At 38.0% G+C, this 26214-nt stretch overlaps 1 protein-coding gene across 2 annotated transcripts in view; it reads right to left on the bottom strand.

Annotated features, from left to right (window-relative positions):
• VPS45 (vacuolar protein sorting 45 homolog) overlaps window positions 1–26214 on the bottom strand; it is a 70630-nt gene that overhangs the window by 9234 nt on the left and 35182 nt on the right. Inside the window, exon 14 of one of the 2 annotated variants that reach the window (XM_005677696.3) lies at window positions 19439–19570. In XM_005677696.3, the coding sequence (XP_005677753.2) occupies window positions 19439–19570 (132 nt within the window). Of the gene's footprint in view, window positions 1–19438; window positions 19571–26103; window positions 26156–26214 lie in introns of those variants that run through there. The other variant, XR_001295444.2, reaches the window with a different exon arrangement.

Raw genomic sequence — 26214 nt, 5'->3', positions numbered from 1 at the left:
GGAGAAAGGATTATCCTCATGGTCCATAGGACAAAAGATGGACGCCTCAAAGACTGAACTGCCTGTAACATCACTTTCATAAAGGTATGAAAGGAGATTATCATCTGAGGAGAGAGAGAGTGATAGATGTACTTTCTCACTATTGGGAACATTTAAGACCACATTAATTTGTCAGAGCAACAACTACAGAAGTAGAATGGTGACCACCATACCAAAACAAACAAAAAACCCCCACTCCCCCAAACCAACAAGAAACAGAGCTCCAAACAACCTCTCTGTAGCAAGCATGGATGTTAAAGACTCTGTGAAAGTCTATTAATTATAGCGGTACCGAGTCTGGAGGTTTCAAAGGGGAAATTTGTGTGAGCACAAATGGAAATCAAGCTACTAAAGTTTTTCCTGCACAGACCACAAAAGTCACCTGGCATTTGGCTATCTTCATAGTAAATTTTACCATAACCCCAGTATTGCTGGGCATAATAATATAATTCTGCTCTTGAATTATGTTACAGTAAGAGTTTTCAAACCAAGTGATTTGGAAGTATGGGTGACAACAGAGGTGTTGATGATGAGCATACACTCTATTTTTACTTGATTTTCCCCAAATGTAATGGCAATAACAGCAGCAGCAGCAAGCAACACATATTAAGTGCTTCTCCTATGCCAGATTTTCCTCTAATATTTTATATATATCATCCAAACATTATAACAATGATATAAGGAGCTATTATTACCTCCACTTTACAGTTGAGAAAATGGAGGTACAAAAAAGTTAATTTGCCTAAGGTCATACAAGTGGACACATGGCAAAACTAGGATTTATAAAAGGTAGTCTGGGGACTTCCCTGATGGTCCAGTGGCTAAGACTCCGAGCTCCCAATGTAGGCGGCCTGGGTTCAATCCCTGGTCAGGGAACTAGATCCCACATGCCGCAGCTAACACCTGATACAGCGCCCCCCTAAAAAAGGTAGTCTGGCCCTACAGCCCTTGGTTCTTTCAAAAAAAACAAAACTATTTATTTGGCTTTGCCCGGTCTTAGTTGTGGCATGTGGGATATAGTGCCTCAATCAGAGATTGAACCGAGTTTCCCTGCATTGGGAGCTCAAAGTCTTAGCCACTGGACCACCAGGGAAGTCCCTAGAGCTGTTGCTCTTAATTGCTGTGCTACACTGCCTCTTAAAAGACCAAAGCATATCGAAAGGTGATTTATAAATAACAGGTTTCATTCAAGCCGAGGAGTTCTAATGATAATCCTAATGAAAGAACTTATGTCCTGAAAGATGCATCATTCAACTGGGGAAGTTAAACACAGTTTTGCAGGGCTATGTAGAGGGTACTCAACTATAAACTTTACTACTTAATAATTGCAAATGGTACCAAACTGACTTTTAAAACTCTGTGGAATATCTTAAAAATTTTCTCATCATTAGAAAACATTAAAATGCAAATAACGTAAGAAATAAAGAAGTAAATGAGTAGCTCATGTCTTACTACACAGAGTTAGCATTTTTGAGTTTTTCCTTTCATTTAAAGTTTTTTACTGTCTAACCCAACAAATCCTGAAACAAATATGCAAACACTGGATAGGGGCTTATATACTACACAAAAAGGCATATCCTATAAACTTGCAAAAGAGAATATCCCTTTTCTTTAATGGCAAACTTTTGGTTGCAAGAAACAGAAACCCACTCAAACTAGCTCAAGCAAAAGAAAAAAAGTATCCTCAGTGACACAGGGGTTGGGGTGGAGGTCTATCATTAAACCAGTTTAAGATCAGGGCCTCTTAAGGGCACTGTGGAGAGCAAGTGGGGGCTGCTTTGAAACCACACAGCATCTGCCTCTGCCTTTGCCTCTTATTTCTGTCTCATTTATTGGTCTCTTACTTCACACTATCTGCTGCTTCTTTTTTCTCTGCATTTGAGTTGAAATAAAATGTTTTTTAACCAACTTTCTCTGTACAAATTATTTTTTTATTTGCTATTTTTAAAAATCAGGAGCAGTTAACTTTGGGGTTGGAAGGGTATGATGTGAAGGTATAAACAAAACTTTTCTGGATGGCAAATTAGTACTTAAGCATATTAAAAAAGTTAATACTCTCTGATGCAGTAGTGTCATCTCAACATTGCTAGCAGTGCATGGACTCTAGGAGGACAGAAATCTGAACCTGAATTCTAGCTTTGCACTTCCTTGCTCTATGACCTCAGGCAAACTACTTCATTTTTCTCTTAATGTTCCAGTTCTTTCACTTGCAAATTGGGACCACAACAATACTACCTTCTGGATCATCAACAATTAAATGAGATAATAAATGAAGTCAGCAGACTGGCATTACTATTATCCTAAGAGAATACATGGACAAGTGTGTAAAGATGTATACAAAATTATGTTTGTTACAGTACTGCTTATAAAAGTAAAAAGTGATAAACAATGACTATCAAAGAATATTTGTTTTGTTCATCACCATGTATCTAGTCTCAAGATAGCTTCTGGAATACATAAGTGCTCAGTAAGTCATTGTTGAATGGACAAAAAACTGACAATTGGTTAAATAAATTGTAGTACAATCACACAACAGAATACCATTCAGTCATTAAAAATGACATGTAAGTATTTTCATTGAAAGTACATGCACAGTATATTCCACTTTATTTAAACATATATATGTATATATTCAGGACTTCCTGGAGGGATATTCACAGAAAAAAATCGAAATCATCAAGACATTGACATTTCTAATGCTGAGATGGTGGTAGTATGAATATTTTTATTATCTTCTTTTTGCTTAGCTGCAATAAATTTTTTTTCCTATAAGGATTATATACTGATTTTGTAACACAACGTGATTTTTAATTAAAAAATATGTTTCAATGTACAAATAAACTGGAGTCAGGGGACACACTCAGATTTGAATCTTGGGTTAATTTAGTTTTTTTAAAAAGCACTGTATTAGAGTTATTCATTTATATGCCTATTTTTCCATTAGACATTGAGATCTTTAATGATATAGAAAATATCTTCATCTTTCTAACACCTTGCACAGAACCTTACACATAACAGTGCTCAATAAATACTTGTCAGTGATAGGCAATATGCTCCATCATAGCTCTTGGCAATGGTGTCTTAACATTTTGTTACAAGAGGAAAGTTAAACTCTCCCCCAAATCCCTACCAAGATGGTGACAGTTCCAACAGTTTCAAAACTGATTCTGAAATACCTACAAGTGAAGAAGTGTCCTCCGGATTCCTCTTTCTTTGAAATGCAAATTCTGTCACAGGATCCTAATTTTTCAGTAAATAATTCAGAGAGCAAACCAACTCATGGTTACAGGAGAAGGTCCAAGTTTCTAGTGTTACTTGTTTAAGTAGAAATCTATAAAGAACCTGTTGATAATATGAATCGACATCCTCCCAGCTTCCCATTTATTTACAGAAATTCAAACTGTAAACTGTTTTCTAAGCCCTAAACTGTACTTTCTCTCTCTAAAAAAATTAATGAATCAGAATTCTATTATTACCAACATTCAGGCATCATCTCAGGTAGTAATAAAACTAATAGCTGCCACTAGTTAATCAAATTAGTCATTTTTACCCAAAGAGCAACACTGTCTTAAATCTCATTCTTAATTATCATTGGATGGCAAAAACCATGCAACAAAACTAAACGATTACTTACTTTTGTACTGTTTTTTCCCTGCTTTGGTTTACAGTATTTTTTTAGTAAGCAGAAAGCATCACACAATTTCCATTTGGTAAAAACACACATTTTGGCTATCTTATAAGTAACATTTATAAGCAAGGGATTTAAAAAATCATAGCTAGATAAAACTTCCTAAAATATTATTTCAACTGTGTGCTCAGACTGGAAACAAACTGAGTTCAATTCCAGCTTTGCCACTTACTAGCTGTATGACTTTGGAAAAAGTACTTATCTACTCTAAGTCTCATATGACAAATAGGTTGATGATAATACAAATACCTACCTCCCTGGGTTGTTATGAGAATTAGACAAAAATTTAATGAATAAAACACTACTATCCCACAAAAATGAAAAGCAAGTCACAAAAGTGAGTTGCTATGTAATTTTAAATGTTCTAGTAACGCACATTAGAAAGATAAACAGGTAAAATAAATTTTAATTGTATATTTTATTTAATCCATATAACTAAGACATTATCAACTTTAAAAATTGAGATATTTTATACTTTTTGTGTATTAAGTCGGAAATTTATTATGTATTTTATACTTATAGCACACCTCAAACTAGACTAGCCACATTTCGAGTACTCAAGAGTACTCAATAGTTACAGAGGCTACTGGTTACCTTTTTGGACAGCACAGGTATAAAGTATAGTGTCTAACACACAGTATATGTTAAATAAATTTTAACTTCTTAATGTTATCATTAGGGTTTCTCACATCATGTGCTCATAACACCAGCTTATATCTGGTGGTTCACGGGCATGTCACTAAATAGCACTGAAATACATAATGAGAAAATTACTTCTGCAGCCATGGACTGCAGCCCACCAGGCTCCTCTGTCCATGAGATTTCCCAGGCAAAAATACTGGAGTGGGTTGCCATTTCCTACTCCAGGGGATCTTTCTGTCCCAAGCATCGAAGCTGCATTCTTGCAGGGCAAGTGGATTCTTTACCAATCTTTTTATCCTTCTGACTATATCAAGGAAAAAGTGTCAGTTTGGTACTGCAGTGCTGTTTTTCAAAATTTTAATTTTTAATTGAGATATAGTTCATAGGCAATAAATGTACCAATTTTAAGGATATAATTTGATGATTCTGAAAGATATATCTAGTCATGTAACCATTTCTTCCATCAAGATATAGAACATTTCTAACACCTGAGTCAGGGCTTCTTAAAAATCAAGAAGTGAAAAAAACCTCAAGAACAAGAACCATGAAGTTCTTCAACCCCATGCCTTTGAATGTTGTTGTTGTTTAGTTGCTCAGTCCTGTCTATCTCTTTTGTGATCCCATGGACTGAAGCCCACCAGGCTCCTCTGTCCATGGGATTTCCCAGGCAAAAATACTGGCGTGGGTTGCCATTTCCTATTCCAGGGGATCTTCCCGCTCCAAGGATCGAAGCTGCGTTTCCTGCAGTGCAAGTGGATTCTTTACCAACTGAGCCACCAGGGAAGCCTCATGCTGCTTTCCAGAAAATTTATGGATTTACATTTCTACTAGCAATATTTGAGACTGCCTCACTGTACATTTATCTTGAGAAAATATTCAGAGGTAGGACAAGGATTTATTGATATACATGATGCTTACTGCAATATTTATATCAAGCAAAAAACTATAAACAATCTAAAGGTTGAATAGCAATAGTTAAACAGAGATACACCCTTAAAATTGAAACTGTAGAGCTATTAGGATCATTTAAAATAATTTAAATAACATGGCATAATTAAAAGTACACTTAAAAATAAGCAAAACAAGTCAAAACTTTAAAGACAATGAATGTAATGTGATTCTAAAACTCAAAAACTTTCAAGTAAAGGAAAAAAACATCAGGAGGGGCTTCCCTGGTGGTCTAGAGGTTAGGAATCCACCTGCCAATGCAGGGGACTTGGGTTAAATCCCTGGCCCAAGAGGATCCCACATGCCGCAGGCAACTAAGTCCACGTGCCAGAACTACTGAGCTAGTAGGGCCCACAAGTTACAACTACTGAGTCCATGGGCCACAGCTTCTGAAGCCCGCATGCCAGAAGCCGTGCACCGCAACAAGAGAAGCCACAGACAAGAAGCCCAAGCAACATAACGAAGGGTAGCCCCCGCTCTTCGCAACTACAGGTAGCCTGCGCACAGCAATGAAGACCCAGCTCAACCAAAAATAAGATATATACAAATACATTAGGAGAAAATATACCAAAATGTTAACAGTAGTTAGCTCTGAGTAGTGTAGTAGTATGAATGACTTTTGACTTTTATACTTAATTTTTGTATTACAATGAGCATGAATTACTTGGGGCGGGGGAAGCCTATTTTTCTACATCTGTCTTTGCTAGTTAGAAAAATAACTGAAAAATGAAACAATTATTGTGCAGGCTTATAGTTAATGAGGGTTTAATTGGATCCAGTAGAGTTATAGAGAACCTACTATGTGTAATAATTATTATTGGTTTGAAAGGGAATCTGGCAGTAAAAGGATGGTCGATCTAGCGTTACATTTCCCCCTTGTCAAAAGTCTAAAGAAAGTACTGAACTGACGGACAGCAACGTGGAAGACTGAAGCGCTCTCTTCACACAGTTCAGGGGCTCGGGTCATGCTGACAGCACTACTGACCAATACTGTCACCTCACCTCCCTTTTCTCCTTCACTTCGACCCTGTACTCTGAGAAGACAGAGGGATTTCATCTATTGGGAGAATAATTCTATCCGTTCTGATCTGGTTCTTGACCTCTCGGCTCACACAGCTAACCTAGCGTGACAACTGCTTCCAGCAAGGATCCAGAACTCCTTAACACTGATTGACTTGTGAAGTCATCAGGCAAGCCAGCTCAAAACCCAAATCAAGATGCTTATTTATTTGCAAGGTAGGATCACATGCTTTGGAAACACAACTAGAATAATGACAGCCTACTGTGGTGGTGGTTTAGTTGCTTAGTTGTGTCTGATTCTTTGTGACCCCATGGACTGTAACTCTCCAGGCTCCTCTGTCCATGGGATTTCCCAGGCAAGAATATTGGAGTAGCTTGCTATTTCCTTCTCCAGGGGATCTTCCTGACCCAGGGACTGAACCCGGGTCTCCTACATTGCAGGTGGACTCCTGCATTGCAGGCGGATTCTTTACTGAGCCACCAGGGAAGCCCCCAGTCTATTGTAGGTGAATACATAATGGGTATCGTTCACGTACAGGCTTCCCTGGTGGCTAAGAACAGTAAAGAATCTGCCTGCAGTGCAGCAGACCCACAGGTTTGATCCCTGGGTCAGGAAAATCCCCTGGAGAAGGGGATGGCTATCCACTTGCCTAGTATTTTTGCCTAGAAAATTCCATGGACTGAGGAGCCTGGCGAGCTATAGTCCACGGAGCTGCAGTGACACTTTCCCTTTCACATAGTTCATTTATATGGTTCATTTAGTTTACTTCCCAGGTGGCACTAGTGGTAACGCGTCCAGGAGACAGAAGAGATGCGGGTTCAATCCCTGGCTCAGGAATATCCCCTGGAGTAGGAAATGGCAACCCACTTCAGTATTCTTGTCTGGAAAATTCCATAGACAGAGCAGCCTGGCAGGCTACAGTCTATAGAGTCACAAAGAGTTGGACACGACTGAGAGTGCATGCACACGCACACACACACACACACACACACACACACTTAGCATGCATCGTTCATTTATACATGTCTAGGAAACTTGCATTTTTATAATAACCCTTGTTCATTCTGAACATTTTGAGATAAATAATACTTCTCTTAATTCATTTTAGCTTTGATCACCACGGTGATTCTGCTAAAATATAAGTCAGATGTCATGATTCTGCTCAAAACTTTACAATACACACAAAAACTTGTACAGAAATGTGTATAAGCAGCCTTATTCATAACAGCCAAAAGGTGGAATCAATTCAAATGTCCACCATTGACAAACAGGTAAACAAAATAGGGTATTTCATTTCACACAATGAAATAGTATTCATCTGTCAAAAGTAAAGACAGCTATAATATAGATGAACCTTGAAAACATTATACTAAATAAAAGAAGCCACTCACAAACAATTATATGTTATATGCTTCTGTTTAGATAAAATGTCCACAACAGGGAAATCGAAAGAGACAGAAAGTAGCTTAGTGTTTGCTTAAGGCTGGACGATTCTTTTTGAGGTGATGAAAATGTTCTAAAATTGACTGTGGTGGTATCTGCACATGTCTCTGAATACACCAAAAACCACTGAATTGTATACTTTAAAGGGAGTGAACTGTTCAGTTCAGTTCAGTTCAGTCGCTCAGTCGTGTCTGACTCTTTGTGACCCCATGAATCGCAGCACGCCAGGCCTCCCTGTCTATCACCAACTCCCGCAGTTCACTCAGACTCACATCCATCGAGTCCGTGATGCCATCCAGCCATCTCATCCTCTGTCGTCCCCTTCTCCTCCTGCCCCCAATCCCTCCCAGCATCAGAGTCTTTTCCAATGAGCCAACTCTTTGCATGAGGTGGCCAAAGATTTGGAGTTTCAGCTTTAGCATCATTCCTTCCAAAGATCCCAGGGCTGATCTCCTTTAGAATGGACTGGTTGGATCTCCTTGCAGTCCAAGGGACTCTCAAGAGTCTTCTCCAACACCACAGTTCAAAAGTATCAATTCTTTGGCACTCAGCCTTCTTCACAGTCCAACTCTCACATCCATACATGACCACAGGAAAAACCATAGCCTTGACTAGACGGACCTTTGTTGGCAAAGTAATGTCTCTGCTTTTGAATATGCTATCTAGGTTGGTCATAACTTTTCTTCCAAGGAGGAAGCGTCTTTTAATTTCATGGCTGCAGTCACCATCTGCAGTGATTTTGGAGCCCCCAAAAATAAAGTCTGACATTGTTTCCACTGTTTCCCCATCTATTTCCCATGAAGTGATGGGACCAGATGCCATGATCTTCATTTTCTGAATGTTGAGCTTTAAGCCAACTTTTTCACTCTCCTCTTTTACTTTCATCAAGAGACTTTTTAGTCCCTCTTCACTTTCTGCCGTAAGTGTGGTGTCATCTGCATATCTGAGGTTATTGATATTTCTCTCGGCAATCTTGATTCCAGCCTGTGCTTCTTCTAGTCCAGTATTTCTCATGATGTACTCTGCATAGAAGTTAAATAAGCAGGGTGACAATATACAGCCTTGACGGACTCCTTTTCCTATTTGGAACCAGTCTGTTGTTCCATGTCCAGTTCTAACTGTTGCTTCCTGACTTGCATAGAGATTTCTTAAGAGGCAGGTCAGATGGTCTGGTATTCCCATCTCTTTCAGAATTTTCCACAGTTTATTGTGATCCACACAGTCAAAGCCTTTGGCATAGTCAATAAAGCAGAAAGAGATGTTTTTCTGGAACTCTCTTGCTTTTTCCATGATCCAGCAGATGTTGGCAATTTGATCTCTGGTTCCTCTGCCTCTTCTAAAATCAGCTTGAACATCTGGAAGTTCATGGTTCACATATTGCTGAAGCCTGGCTTGGAGAATTTTGAGCATTACTTTGCTAGCATGTGAGATGAGTGCAATTGTGTGGTAGTTTGAACATTCTTTGGCATTGCCTTTCTTTGGGATTGGAATGAAAACTGACCTTTTCCAGTCCTGTGGCCACTGCTGAGTTTTCCACATTTGCTGGCATATTGAGTGCAGCACTATGACAGCATCATCTTTCAGGATTTGAAATAGCTCAAAGGGAATTCCATCGCCTCCACTAGCTTTGTTCGTAGTGATGCTTCCTAAGGCCCACTTGACTTCGAATTCCAGAATGTCTGGCTCTAGGTGAGTGATCACACCATCGTGATTATCTTGGTCGTGAAGATCTTTTTTGTATAGTTCTTCTGTGCATTCTTGCCACCTCTTAATATCTTCTGCTTCTGTTAGGTCCATACCATTTCTGTCCCTTATCAAGCCCATCTTTGCATGAAATGTTCTCTTGGTATCTCTAATTTTCTTGAAGAGATCTCTAGTCTTTCCCATTCTGTTGTTTGCCTCTATTTCTTTGCACTGATCGCTGAGGAAGGCTTTCTTATCTCTCCTTGCTATTCTTTGGAACTCTGCATTCAGATGCTTATATCTTTCCTTTTCTCCTTTGCTTTTTGCTTCTCTTCTTTTCACAGCTATTTGTAATACCTCCTCAGACAGCCATTTTGCTTTTTTGCATTTCTTTTCCATGGGGATGGTCTTGATCCCTGTCTCCTGTACAATGTCACGAACCTCTGTCCAAAATTCATCAGGCACTCTATCCATCAGATCTAGTCCCTTAAATCTATTTCTCACTTCCACTGTATAATCATAAGGGATTTGATTTAGGTCATACCTGAATGGTCCAGTGGTCTTCCCTACTTTCTTCAATTTAAGTCTGAATTTGGCAATAAGGAGTTCATGATCTGAGCCACAGTCAGCTCCTGGTGTTGTTTTTGTTGACTGTATAGAGCTTCTCCATCTTTGGCTGCAAAGAATATAATCAATCTGATTTTGGTGTTGACCATCTGGTGATGTCCATGTGTAGAGTCTTCTCTTGTGTTGTTGGAAGAGGGTGTTTGTTATGACCAGTCTATTTTTTTTGGCAAAACTCTATTAGTCTTTGCCCAGCTTCATTCTGTATTCCAAGGCCAAATTTGCCTGTTACTCCAGGTGTTTCTTGACTTCCTACTTTTGCATTCCAGTCCCCTATAATGAAAGGGATATCTTTTTTGGATTTTAGTTCTAAAAGGTCTTGTAGGTCTTCACAGAACCATTCAACTTCAGCTTCTTCAGCGTTACTGGTTGGGACATAGACTTGGATTACTGTGATACTGAATGGTTTGCCTTGGAAACGAACAGAGATCATTCTGCTGTTTTTGAGACTGCATCCAAGTACCGGATTTCAGACTTTTTTGTTGACCATGATGGCTACTCCATTTCTTCTAAGGGATTCCTGCCTGCAGTAGTAGATATAATGGTCATCTGAGTTAAATTCACCCATTCCAGTCCATTCTAGTTTGCAGATTCCTAGAATGTTGACATTCACTCTTGCCATCCCCTGTTTGACCACTTCCAATTTGCCTTGATTCATGGACCTGACATTCCAGGTTCCTATGCAATATTGCTCTTTACAGCATCGGACCTTGCTTCTATCACCAATCACATCCACAACTGGGTATTGTTTTTGCTTTGGCTCCATCCCTTCATTCTTTCTGGAGTTATTTCTCCACTGATCTCCAGTATCATATTGGGTACTTACCAACCCGGGGAGTTCCTCTTTCAGTATCCTATCATTTTGCCTTTTCATACTGTTCATGGGGTTCTCAAGGCAAGAATACTGAAGGGGTTTGCCATTCCCTTCTCCAGTGGACCACATTCTGTCAGCGAGGTATACAATGAAATACTATTCATCTGTCAAAAGTAAAGACAGCTATAATATAGATGAACCTTGAAAACATTATACTAAATAAAAGAAGCCACTCACAAACAATTATATGTTATATGCTTCTGTTTAGATAAAATGTCCACAACAGGGAAATCGAAAGAGACAGAAAGTAGCTTAGTGTTTGCTTAAGGCTGGACGATTCTTTTTGAGGTGATGAAAATGTTCTAAAATTGACTGTGGTGGTATCTGCACATGTCTCTGAATACACCAAAAACCACTGAATTGTATACTTTAAAGGGGGTGAACTGTACAGTATATGAATTTTATCTCCATAAACCTGTTAGAAAATGAAACCCCAATGTCCTACAATGTTCTCTGACTCACAGTAAAAACCAGCTCTCAAAATATTCTCCAAGGCCCTCCATGATCTGGCCCCCAACACCTCTCTGACTGCACGCCAGACCCCAGTCTCCTTGAATACACTGCAAGATCCTGCCTTAGGACCACAGCCCTGCTGTCCTGAGATGCTCTCCTCCACATTTGTTTGGCTCATTCCCTCACTTCCTCCAAGTCTCTGCTCAGACCTCTTCTTCATGAGGTCTTTCCTGATACACTGAGTGGTGCGGCTTGTCCCTACTGCCTCCACACACCACAGATTTCCCTTCACTTTGTTCTACTTTTTTCCTCCATAGAATTTATCATCTTCTGATTTATGATAAAGAATTCTTATTTATTAAGTTATTATTTATTTCTGTCTCTGCATTAAAATGAAAGCTTCATAAGGATTAGGAGCATTGCTTTTCTTCACAGAGGCATTCCAATATTCAGTAAATACAGCTGTCCTCATTTGTTCAAGAAATGTTTATTCTAGAACTTATAACTAGGCCAAAATGACTTCTCACTGTTTCATGCAGACTTTGGTGGAAATATCTGTGGTGATATAGTACAACTCATGTCATATATAATGCCGGAAGTTGAAATTTGAATTATTCCCCCTCAAACTGAGGTTCTATTAGGCAAGTATGACTAATGAGATAAATGAAGAGGGAGGGAGTAAGGCAGGGGGGAAGTACTTCTATAGGAAGGGCAAACCCTGAGGCAGGAGATGAGTCTACACACTGCAAACCTGCATGGACCCCAGAGGCAGAAAAGACTTACTGCTTAGGGTAGGCACTTGCACGTGTTCAGGGTACTGTTGAATCCATTTACCTGGATCCTTTTTCAGGGCAGGTTCTCTGCTTTCAAAAAGGCATTAAAATTATGCCCTTAAAGAAGTCCCTGTGATTGGTTACTAGCTTTTATTTCTTTGTATTTCATTATGTATCAAGGAGAAGGGAAAGCAATACAAAATTAAACTTCATATGGCTATAGAGAGAAGATAGTATCGACTACCTCCCTTCATTTGGAAGGCAGTTTTATTAAGAATGTTGCTAAGGAGATAATTAGCTTCTGCAAAGTTCCTTGGTGTTTTAGCAGCAAACACACACCATCTATTTTAAATAGTGTTTAAATCTAAACAAAGATAATTACAATTACACCTAATCAGAACAGGTCCTATAGAAATAAGTCATATAACTATAAAAGGCCTGTAGAACTCTGCTTCATTGTGACCAGTGTTTGAAAAAATGTCATAAAAGAACTGCTTTAAAGAATTAAGGTATTACTACTTAAGACAGAGCAGCTTAAAGCAGAACCCTGAAAAGGAAGTTGAATTTCAGATTCAACTAACATATATTTTCTTGTAAAGTCTAAGGGACATATATCTTCAGGTAACTTCTGACTTAAAACTTGGCTTACTTATACATGGTCCCAATTCTTTTACCAAAGTTACATTGAGTTTTGGAAGTACTTCAGAGAGGGAAAGAAAAATTGCCTTTTATTTTTGCTGAACATTAAGATTTTGTTTCAAAACAAAAGTAAAGGTAATGTCAATGTATTTTAGATATAGAAGGTATCCCAGGATAAAGACTATTAAAGTTGCTACATGAGAGGTACAGATGATTTTCCAGGTTGCAAGAGACCACTTTTGACCCATCTACCTATTACATTAATATCTTGCTCCAAATCATAAACTAGTAGGTGGTAGTGCTGGGAGCTGACTGTAAAATAAATCAGATTTTACTTAATACACCAGGAAAATCAAGTGACCTGTATCCCAGAAATACCCTGCAATAGGCATTTCCCACTCGGGAAGGATAACAGATTCTATATCAGCCTATAACACTCCAAGCTACAAGATATGATTTTTCTTTTTTTTTTTCCAGTCACACTTCTCGAGGCTTGCAGGATCTTAAGTTCCCCAACCAAGGCTTGAACCTGGGCCATGGCAGTGAAAGCAGTGAGTCCTAACCACCACACTGCCAGGGAATTCTCAAGGTATGATTTCTGTTTATTGCAATGCCTACCAATCCAGATCTTCGTGGGGCATACCATATTTTACATAATTCTAAGTATAAAACGAGGGCGCTCTTCCTGACACATCTAAAAGTATACTGTTTCCTGGTCGCCATAATCTCTCAAAATAATACTTTTGTGAGGGAGAGCTGTGTCTTTATCAGTTATTCCTTTGGACTTTTTCTTAAGAAATAATCCATGTATTACATAGGAAATTGTACAGATGCCCACAAAAATTAAAACCTAACAATTCACGGAAACAAATCATTCAAACTCTCTCCCCCTATATATTATTGCTCCTCACAGCCCTACTGTATTGAGGTATAAAGCTGAGTTTTAAAAAACATTAACCGTCCCATTTACTGAGAGTCTGGGATTTCAATATGTAATAAGAGTTGTGAACTCTTAATTATTTAATAGTCTAGTAACACCCAAGGTAGTCCACAATCATCATGAAAAATGAGCCTTTCCTCTAAAAGCTGAAACTGTTGCTTTCAATTACTTAAGCCTTTACAATAACTGGTCTCTGAAATACAAATTTCACTATCTTCTTACTGATAGTGAAAAATTTCACTAGTTACTTATTGCTAGAGGCTATGTATTTATGAAAGTAAATTGTAAAAACCAGCTTTTGGAACATTTATGTATTGCAAATATTAATTTTTTTCCAGGTTGGTAATTACCACAGCAACTCCCTCTTTCTAAAAGTTTCATTGATCAGGGGCCAGTGAACAATCCTGTCCAAGATTTTATTGAACTTTCTATTGCTAAGGATATCTGCTCAAATGTAATTTGGTATACTGCTTAACATATTATTAGGTCAGACAGAGAAATATTGAGCTGGCTAGCTGGAAGAATCTAGTCTATCGCTTTCACAAAGCTGCTTTACTTTCTTTTATTTTTCTTCCTTACTCTCTTACTTTTACATTAAACATTATTTTCTCAGGACCTGGGACACTAATTTAAGGAAAAACCTAGATATTTAGGGTCTCCCTCCCATTTTTAATAAAATATAGTTTTATTCACAGTACAATTAGTTAGCCAAACATACCTGAAAATATATGCATTTTTGTTTATATGTAATATTAAAAAAATGTGTAAAAATCTTTGCTAATCTATCTTTCCCTCTAAATCCAAAGTATTTTTTAAATTGAAAGTGAAAGTGAAAGCCGCTCAGCCGTGTCCGACTCTTTGCGACCACATGGAGTGTCCATGGAATTCTCTAGGCCAGGGAGTGGGTAGCCTTTTCCTTCTCTAGGGGATCTTCCCAATCCAGGGATCGAACCCAGGTCTCCCACATTACAGGCAGATTCTTTACCAACTGAGCTATTAGGGAAGCCCCCTTTTTAAATTGAGATACAGGTAATTAGTTTTAAAGGTCTAATATTTCAAGTTAAAGAGAAGATGCTATAGTTCCTAGGTATGGGTCATGAGGCTTCAAACACTCAATGGGAAATATTAACTCTCAGAATGGGGTCGCGGGAAGTTGGACACGACTGAGCGACTTCACTTTCGCTTTTCACTTTCATGCATCGGAGAAGGAAATGGCAACCCACTCCAGTGTTCTTGCCTGGAGAATCCCAGGGACGGGGGAGCCTGGTGGGCTGCCGTCTGTGGGGTCGCACAGAGTCGGACACGACTGAAGCGACTTAGCAGCAGCAGCAGCAGAAAGATTACTTAAGAGTCAATTAGCCTTTTTAGATTCTGATAGTAAAGCCTATTTAAAAGCAGATAATTATATATACAAACATGAGGGAACTCATTTAGATTAAGAAAATAAAATCCTATATGTCTATCTAGTAATAAAACATTTTAAACCCCAAATTATTAAATATTATTTAGAAAATAATATATTGTCAGGCTTTCGAGTAATATTTATGAAGGAAATGAAGAATGATCAAAAGCATGGACTCTGGCTCTGAGAACTGGCTCTCTTTGTAACTATGTTTACTTGGGCAAGTTATTTAATCTTTCTGCCTCAATTTCCGTATGCAGAGTGCTGCAAATAATATTATATACCTTATTGAGGATTAAATGACTTAATACATGTAAAGTACTTAGTAAAGTGCCTAACACATAGTAGATGTTCAATAAATATCTACTACGATTATTATTTTTATTAGCAGTAGCAGGAACAATAAGCTTCCCAGGTGGTTCAGTGGTACAGAATTCGCCTGTCAGGCAGGAGATCAAGGTTTGATACCTGGGTCAGGAAGATCCCCTGGAGGAGGAAATGGCAACCCACTCCAGTATTCTTGCCTGGGAAATTCTATGGATAAAGGAGCCTGGTGGGCTACAGTCCATGGGGTCACCACCACCAGTAGGAACAATGGGAGAAAACTGAATAAAATAGTCGTGATATTTTGTGTCACTCAGTGCTCAAAAATATTCAATGGTACCCCACAGACTACTGAATTAGGTACAAAATACTCAGTGTGACATTTTAGAATGCACCGCTAAGCTTCCAAATATTCCCTAATAGTTTTCAAATTAGAGTAAACTTCATGTAACGTTACTACCAATTTAAACTTTTCCAAGATCACAACCGCACTTATACTTCCATTTCTGAAATGAAGGCCAACTAGATAAGCTGGAATTAAATAAAGCATATAGAAATGCTGTATAAAAAAATGACAAACATACTTTTAATTGAATAGCTAAACCTCTTAAGAAATTAAGGGAAACTCTTAAGTCATCACAAAAAAGGAACCAAAACTTAGGTTGGCAAATATAAACCAATGCTTGTGACTACCTGATAAGTACATGGCAATGTTTATAAACAAGGACACTGTATTTTAACAGCCACAAAGGATCAGGATCCAGGGTTTAGGACTCAGTAAGAAAGGGAATTAGAATTAAGACTCTTGAGTAATTGAGAGGCCCTCACTGAAAACAAGGAAAAGAAAAACAAAAGTCTGCACAGGAAGATCACAAGGAAACTTAAACAGGTATAGGTTCTGCACGGTTCAGGAACTCTTCAGGACAGAAGTTAACACTGACAAAGTTCGGAACTGATGATACTCTTTGGGTACCTGGCCTAAATGAAAGACAAACTATGCAGAAGGGATATATCTTCAGCTTAGGCCCCTCATGAGCCCCCTGAGTCTTCTCTAAGATAACTCATAACCCAAAATTACAAAACACATGCAGATATGAGTCATCATGAGTTAATACGGGCAGGCACAATGGCAGAGTTAGATCTCCAAGGACTTCAGATAATAGAATTAATGTGGTTAAAGAAAAATTCGAAAAGGATTTGAAAACATGAGAAAAGAAGAAATTAATAAAAATCAGGCAAATTGGAAAAAGAAGCAAATAGAATTTATAGGCTTAAATACAGATTAGGCATGGCTGAAGAGAGAATTACTAACCTGAAGTATTAATATGAAAAAAATTACACAGAAGACAGCACAGAGAGATAACAGGTAGATAATATAAATAACAGGTTAAGAGACATGAAAAAATAGATTAATGCCTAACATATAGCTAACAGGAATTCCAGAAGGAGGGAATAGAGGAAGTAGAAAAAATACAATATATAAAGAAATAATGATTGGAAAACTTCCAGAAATTATGAAATGCCAAACATATATTTTCATACCAACTAAAATAAATAAAAATAAATTCACATTAGGTATATAATACTGAAACAAGAACATCAAAGACAAAAAGATAATCTTTTTTTTTTTTTTTTTAATATTTATTTATTTATTTGGCTACACCAGGTCTTAATTGCAGCATGTGGGATCTTCAGTCTTCATTGCAGCATACAGGATTTTTTTTTAGTTGCAGCATGTGGGATCTAGTTCCCTGACCAGGGCTTGAACAGGGGCCCTCTGCATTATGAGTGCAGAGTCTTAGCCGCTGGACCACCGGGGAAGTCCCAAAAGATAATCTTAAAAAGAGCCAGAGAAGAAAATATTGCCTCCAGATGAGACACAATTATAGAGGTTGAGAGTAGGCTTCCTAATAGCAACAACTGAAAACAGTATTTCATGGTCACCTTCTTTCTTTAAATTTTTTCATTTTGGCCACACCACACAGCATGTGGGATCTTAGTTCCCCAGAGATAGGACTCATACCCCCCTGCAGTGGAAGTGCACAGTCTTAACCAGTGGACCATCAGGGAAGTCCAGTATTCTGGGACTGTCTTCTGATTTCTAAGTGCTGGAAAAAAAACGAACTATTAACCTGAAATTCTAAACTTGGCTAAACTAAGATATTTTTAGATGAAAACATCAAGTTGACCATGATCTGAAAGAACTACTATAAGATGTTTTTAGTAAGAAGAAAATCGGATCGGAAAGAAGGACCAGGATGAAGAGCAAGGAGAGGTAAATACGTGGAAAAAATACTGAAAATAAACACTGAAAATAATGATGCATTTGGGGATTATAAAGAGAAGTGGAACAAAAATGCTGGACAAATGTAGTTTGTAAGTTGAAGGGGATTAGAGATTTGTCTAAGGATCTATTTGTGAGAAAAGTAGAACTGATTAATTTTAACCATTCTTTATTCATTCAACAAGTATCTTTCATCGACAGGTAAAACTATAATAACAGAAGTCATAAGAGCTGTTATTTTACATGGAGTTGTGCAAAGAAGGGGACGTGAGGCATAAGGAAGGGTTCCAGAGGTGCTGATAACATTCTATTATTTGATCTATGTGGTAGTTACATGGATGTACTCACTTTGTTTTATTTCATTGAGTTGTCTGCTTATCATTTGTATACTTTTCTGTATGTAATTACATATGTATGCACATATAATATTTCTGCAAATTTTATAAAAGTAAGCTCTACTACACAGTTTACACCGAAATAAAACTTTGATAGATTATATATTTATAACTTTAAATACAAGCCCTAAAAGTCATGGGAAAAAATAGAGGTTAGTATTTATATAATCTTGACTGGGAAAGAACTTTCTAAGCATGACATCAAAGGCAAAAATCATTGGTAACTCTGACTACATAAAAGTTAAAAAAAAGAAACGTTTTATACTACAAAACAAAAATACCAAATAGAGGAAAATATGTTTTGCAAAATATGTAACAGAAAAATGGTCACTATCCTTTATGTAAGTGACAAAGAACATGAATTGGAAATTCACGAAAAGAAATACATAAATGGCCAGTGAGCTCTGGAAATCGACAGAGATTAACTAATTTGCATAAATTCACAAAAATGGTAAGAGGGAAAGATTTGAATCCAGTCTATCTTATCTTTCCATTTATATTTGTTTAATGAATGATTATATATTTAGAACTATAATAAGTTTTTACCGTAGACTACAAAATGCAGGTTATAAGACAGAAAGTGCAATGAGGCAAATAATACAAAGCGAAAAAGTACACAAACACCTCTAATGCCTTCCTGTATATCTATGTATACATGGCTCAGCATGGATCTCTGAGGGCTCCCAATCATTAAATTTAACTCTCATGCCATGGGTCTCTAGTTTCCTCCTCATCCTTTGTCCTTCCTATCTTTAGCTTCCAAATTAATCTTCCTAAAATACTGTGACCTTCTTGTAATTGTACTGCTTGAAAACTTTCAATGATTCCTCATTTTCTACATAAGAAACCAGAAAAAAATTCTTCAGCACGGAATTCAAGGCCTTCCACAATCATGGCATTCCAGCTAGCTGACTACTTGCTGTTCTTTTTCTATGTATGTTGTCTATAGCTTTCCGTTACTTGTTCATGTGGTTAAATCTGCCCAGAATGTGCTCTCCCGCCTTATGTCCATTTTTTAAAATCCAAGGCTCAGTTTACACACTATCATCTCCATGAAACTAGTTTCTTTTAGCCACTCAGAATCCATGGCTCCTTTCCCTCTCTCTCCAAGCACTTATTTTCTTATTTTTTGTGTTCTATCTTTATCTTACTCATTTTCGTATTTAATTTGGTCAGCACTGACATTACTTTTCCTACATAAAGGGAATTTAAGTCTTCCTCTCTGGGAAAGGGGAAAGAATGACAGGACTGAATGTTCTCCCTTACCTTTTCGTGTTGTGCACAGTGGTTCCTCCTAGGACAATCCTCACTCCAGGAGTGGTACGGTTCAGGTTATAAACTGTTAGAGCCTCTTCGTAGGTGGCTCCTCCAATGATAAACACAACGATATCCTGAGGTCTGCAATAATGAAGAAAGTTAGTTTTATAGGATAAGGGGGGAAAAAAGGCAAAGATTTGCTGTACTATTATATACACAGTTTTAACTTCTGAATCTTTCTTTTTTGGTAAAGGAAGCAGAATTAAAGCAGAATAGAATAAAAGGTTTAAAAAAAGTTTTAATTATCTCAAATTGGCAGGAAACAGAGCAGGAAATGCTGAATAGTGATTTGCTTTCTGTTTATGAGCGGATGTCTTATAATTTCTGCGCTGTGGATTTCAGAATAGCACAATAGTGTTTGCTAGAACCAAATGTAGAAATATTCTTTTATATTCAAGAGGCTGAAGAGTACTTCACTGTGATATATCAATATAACAGTAATTTATGCTTATACATCTCCGTTCATATATAAGCCCTTTGTCAAATACTTAGTACAGTGTCATTACAATGGCTTCTGTCCAAGGACCTCAAAGTATTTTGAAAGTACTGGTATATTTGGATGTCCCCATAACACAGGAACTAGAAACATTTAGTATTTTGAGTGCAAAAAAAGAATGGGACATAGAAATTAATTCTAGAATCCCACCTCTCTTAAAATCTTTGTTCCTCAATCCTTCGACAAACCAAGAAAAAGAAACCATGGAAACAAAGAACTCATGGGTGCAGTTTGGATATTGGATATTCTGACACATCATCTCAGTCACTAGCCTCATTTAGGTCATACTGTGCTGTTTCACTGTTTCAATCGTTATCAAAACGGCTTCATAACAAGAGTGAGTAGTCCTATTAGGCCCTTCTGTAGATATTAACAAGAGGGAGATCACATTATTTTCAAAATTGTCAAAGTTTGCTCTTTTCTCATGTCACCAAGAGAAGATAAAATTACTTAATCTTAGTAGGCAAGTAACTTTGTTAAATCACTTACTGGACATTACTTAAAATTACATCAAGTAGAAGCATCTATTTTGGAGGTTACAGCACAAAATTAAGTAGAAACATCTTTAGTCAAAGGATGTGCATGCTTATATATAAATTATGAAAAAAAAAAAGCTCCCCAAAGCCCCAACAACCCTACACTGGCTTTTCTGTTTGTCTCTCTGTCTTATTCTAAAACATCTTAAAGGAATCACTAACCAAGAGACTATTTGTTCTTGTGGGACTTCATGAAAACAGAATCAAAAATTGTGGCTATTTAAAAATGTTTGGGTGCAGCCACTATGGAAAACAGTAGGGAGGTTCCTCAAAAAAACTAAAAATAGCATTGCCATATGATACAACCCCACTCCTGGGCATATATCCAGACAAAACTATAACTCAAAAATATTCATGCACCCCTATGTTCATAGCAGCACTATTCACAATAGCCAAAACATGGGAACAATCTAAATATTCACTGACAGATGAATGGATAAAGAAGATGTGATACATAAATACAATGGAATGCTACTCAACCATAAAAATGAATGAAATAAAGCCATTTGCAGCAACATGGATGGACTTAGAGATTATCATTCTAAGTGAAGTAAGTTAGAAAATATGACACAAATGAACTTGATTTATGAAATAGAAAGAGACTCACAGTAATAGAGAACAGACTTGTAGTTGCCAAGGGGAAAGGGAAATGCAGGAGGGATGGACTGGGAATTTGGGGTTAGTAGATGTATTACATATAGAATGGATAAACAAAGTCCTACTATATAGCACAAGGAAGTACATTCGGTATCCTGTGATAAACCATAGTGGAAAAGCATATAAAAATGAAAGTATATATGTGTATAACGGAATCACTTGCTGTACAGCAGGAATCAACACAACATGGTAAATCAACTATACTTCAATTAACAAACAAAACAAACCATAAAGATATTTGGAGACTAGTGGTGCAGTGGATAGGAATCTGCCTGCCAATGCAGTGGGACACAGGTTCGATCCCTGGTCCAGGGAGAACCCACATGTCACGGAGCAACTAAGTCTGTGCACCACCACTACTGAGCTTGTGCTCTAGAGCCCAGGAGCCACAACTACTGAGCCCACATGCTGCGATTACTGAAGCCTGTGCACCTAGAGCCTGTGCTCTGGAATAAGAGAAGCCACTGCAGTGAGAAGCCTAATCATTGCAACTAGAGAACAGCTGCTGCTCACTGCAAGCAGAGAAAGAGCCTAGGCAGCAAGGAAGAGTCAGCAGAGCCAAAAGTAAAATAAAGAGAAAAAATGAAAAATATATGCAGATAATCTCTGAGCTTCAGAGATACCCACTGAAGACTCCCAATGATGAAGGGATAGTTATTTTGCAATTGATTCAGCAGAGTCAATTATGACATTTCTATGTGAACTTGGGACTTAAAATTATGCCTTTGAAATATTAATTTTTAAGCCAAAAATAAGCTTCATTCAAATCTACCCACTGGAAAAAATGTACTTAGCACCACAATGCTTTAAGTGTTACATAGTGCTATATATTCTACAATCATTTTCTTAATTTTAAAAAATATTGTTTTGGTGAATTCCCTGGTGGTCTGGTGGCCAGGACTCTTGTGCTTCTACTGCAGATGGCCCTGATTTATTTTGGGTAGGGGAACTAAGACCCCACAAGCTGTGTGGCATGGCCAAAATAAAATAAAATAAAATATCTGGCCTTGACTAGATAAATGTTTGCATATGGTATAACATAAAAAAGGGTATATGGTAAAAAAAAGAAAAAAGAAAAAAAATGCTTTCTTCTCACCTCAGTCTTCTTGTACCCCAGTTTCTTTCTAGAGGCAAACACTTACTCATCTCTTATGTATATCCTTTCAGAGATACTATGTGTATAAATTTGTGTATATACATCTATTCACAAATTTACATATTTTTATTATAAGATACATGCATATATATGTATGTATTTAATATATATTTTATATACAGTTTATAAACTGCCTTTTATATATAGCTGTGTGGACATATTGTGCATTTTACATTTTGGTAGTTATCTCCAAGGTGCTCCACTGATGTCATTCTACCAGCAATTCAGGAAAGTGCCTACTTTCCATATCCTGTGAGTACTGTGTATTATCGAGGCTTCTGGTCCTTTTAAAATAAGTTGATCACTTGGTCTTCCTCAAAATACTTTCTTTACTTGGTTTCCAGGACATCATATTGTTTTGGTTTTCTTCCTACTTCATTGGTTTACATTTTTCAGTGTCTCATGATGGTCTCATCTCATCTCCTTGACCTCTTAATGTCGGAATGTCCAGAACCCAGTCACTGGTCCTCTTTCTTCTTGATCTACACTTACTCCCTGGATCTGGCTAAGAGTAGCCACTAGCCACATATGGCTATTTAAATTTAAATGAATTAAAATAAAAGTAAAAATGCAGTTCTTTAGTGTAACTGGCCTTATTTTAGTGCTCAACAGTCATATGTAGCTAGTAGCCTATCTTACCGGAGAAGGCAATGGCACCCCACTCCAGTACTCTTGCCTGGAAAATCCCATGGATGGAGGAGCCTGGTAGGCTGCAGTCCAGGGGGTCACTAAGAGTAGGACATGACTGAGCGACTTCACTTTCACTTTTCACTTTCATGCATTGGAGAAGGAAATGGTAACCCACTCCAGTGTTCTTGCCAGGAGAATCCCAGGGATGGGCGAGCCTGGTGGGCTGCAGTCTATGGGGTCGCACAGAGTCGGACACGACTGAAGCGACTTAGCAGCAGCAGCAGGAGCCTATCTTATTAGATAGCATGGATATATAATACATTTCCATCACTGTATAAAGTTCTATTGAACTGCACTTCCCTAGGTGATTGCACTCAGTTCTGTGATTTAAAATACATTTATCTGCTGATGACTCCCAAATCTCTATCTGTAGCCCAGACCTCTCTCCAAAACATTAGACTTAAGTATCTATTTGACATTTCTACTTGGCTGTTTATTTTATATCTGAATTCAGCATGTTCAAATCCCTAATCTTCTCCTCCAAGCTTGTTCCACATATAGCTCTCCCCATCTTAGCTGATGGCCAATCTACCTTTTCACTTGCTTAGGACAAAAACTTCAGAGTCATCCTAATTTCTCCCTTATGGCTGGTGTGAGGCATATAAGTTAGAGATATAGTGAGAGGAGCCTGGAAAGTCACTGGAGCCTGGCTTGCTGCAGTCCATGGGGTCGCAAAGAGTCGGACACGACTTAGGCACTGAACAACAACCTAGTGAGAGGGAGAGAGGGAGAATCTCGAATCTCATAGGTCATGGGGTATCACCAAAGGGCTCTAACAGGTTACCATGATCAGATTTGCCTTTTTGAATGATAATTTTGGCAGCTATGTGAGAATGAATTGGGGGCTGCTGGTGGGAAAATTGGGGGAACAAAAGGCTACTCTTAAGACTTGTGGGAAGATATGATAAAAGTTGGAACTAAGAAATACCAGAAGTGGAAGGGAAGGACTGGATATAGAAGATACAAAAACATGTAGACTCTTCAGTATTTGGTCAATGATTAAATGTGAGGGATGAGGATAAAAGAAGAATCCATGATAACTGTAAGAATCTGGCTTTGGTGACTAGCTATAGTAGTTTAAGTTTGAGAACAAAGAAAGCAAGACTGACTGACTTAAAGGAAGACAAAAAGATGCTGTCTTTTGGATACCTGTGGAACATCCCAGTGGAGTTGTGCCCCAGGCATCTGGACACTGAGACCTGGTGATTTCCCTGAATACAAGCGGCAACTGAAGCCATGGGAATAGATGAATTCTACCTAGGGAGATGAAGAAGAATGATAAGAGAACCAAAAGACAGAGTTGGGAGTGGATTCTTTAAGATTTACGGGAAAAGCAAGAAGAGTAGCTAGCAAAGGCAGCTGAGAAGACTGTCAGAAAGGCAGGAGGAGAGGCAGAGGGAGAGGCCAAGAGCTGAGTTTCAAGAAGCACAGAGTGGTTAAGTGAGGATTGAAAGAGACCACTGTGTATATTCTTGCAATGCAACTTTTCAAGAAATGTCTCAGTGTATTAGAGTGAAGCAAGAAGCCAGGGTATATGGATTGAAGAAGTGAGGAGTGAAGGCAGTAAAATTATCCAAGAAGCTTGACTGTGAAGGGAAGACAGGTTAGAAGGGAACCCTGACTCAAGGGCTTCAAACTTATTACTTAACAGGAGAAACCTGAGTAAGTGTGGAGCCTGCAGGAAAGTAATCAGGGGAAGACAAGCTGAAAATAGAGAGGAAGGAGGGAGAGGGAGAGAAAGGAGACAGTGCAGAGAAAGGCTTCAGAAGTGATGGTAGGAGTCTAAAACTAGTGATAGCAAAGAGGTTAGTTCTAAATAAGGAAAAGGATGTATTTCCTTTAGAATGAAGGAAGGAGATAAAGGTAGATACATCTAACTAATCCTATAAACATGGGGCTAGACACTGAGGGCAGAGAAGGCAACGGCACCCCACTCCAGTACTCTTGCTTGGAAAATCCCATGGATGGAGGAGCCTGGTAGGCTGCAGTCCAGGGGGTCGCAAGCAGTTGGATATGACTGAACGACTTCACTTTCACTTTTCACTTTCATGCATTGGAGAAGGAAATGGCAACCCACTCCAGTGTCCTTGCCTGGAGAATCTCAGGGACGGGGGAGCCTGGTGGGCTGCCATCTATGGGGTCGCACAGAGTTGAACACGACTGAAGCAACTTAGCAGCAGCAGCAGACACTGAGGGAGCTAATGTCTGACACATGCAATTTTTTTTCACTGTGAAGCAGAGACACTGGTGTGGGTTAGGTGACTTGGAGATTATGGCAAACATTCTAAACTGATATGGTGAATAAGACAAAGAGAGAAGGTTCTCCTTTCTCTTTATGTATCTAAGGATACAGAAGTCTGATTGAGTACCCCTGAAGGCCCAAGTGAGTTGAGAAACAATGAATTTGTAGTGGCCCTAATATATAATTTGTATGGTCTCCTCTAGTAGTACAGAGAAGTAGATATAAGCCTTAAGGCTGTTACTAATCCAACAGTAATCTGGTGCTTTAGACTACACACCAGATTATTTTATAAACTTCCTATAAATTTATAAAATCCTTTATAAACTTATAGGAGAGCATCATCACTGTCTACAAATGATTAACATTTTCTACGCTATCAAGGTTTTTTCACATCTTTGCTTCTAGTTTGATTGGCCATTTTTTTCTTGCGGAAAAGGTCATTTGCTTAAGAAGAGTTATATAACGATGATAGTATATTTTTCTGCAAAGTATGATGATCTCTCAATTATTCTGAGACTGAATATTCAGGCAAAATACAGGTCCTTGTCTTTTCTTACATCTGATATGTGTTGTTTCAACTCTTACTAATATTTCTAAGATTTCTACAAACATCTAAGACTCAAGTTCCGCTCTTGTCAGGATCTTTAGGGGTTTATCTCATGAGAAAGGGATCATATAAACTACAATTGGTTGTAACTTTAAAAACTGATATGAGTTCCTGTAACTTTTACCATAGTAAAAGTGAATAATGAATAATCACTAAATTTTTAAGGATATATATTTTTAATTCTTCCCAATATATTGGTTCTAGAGGTACCAGTGATTCTGAGATAATACCAGCTTCTCAAGTGAAGTCTCAACTGGTTTAATATTCATTAAAGGGTGAGTTCTGTGGGAAAAAAAAAATCGAATGTTGTAAGAATGTGCCATTAAGAAGACAAGAAGACA

This window comes from Capra hircus, chromosome 3, assembly GCF_001704415.2.
Source record: "Capra hircus breed San Clemente chromosome 3, ASM170441v1, whole genome shotgun sequence".
Classification (NCBI taxonomy): Eukaryota; Metazoa; Chordata; class Mammalia; order Artiodactyla; family Bovidae; genus Capra; species Capra hircus.
The sequence above is the reverse complement of the archived record's forward strand: the minus strand, read 5'-3'. Positions and strand labels throughout refer to the sequence as shown.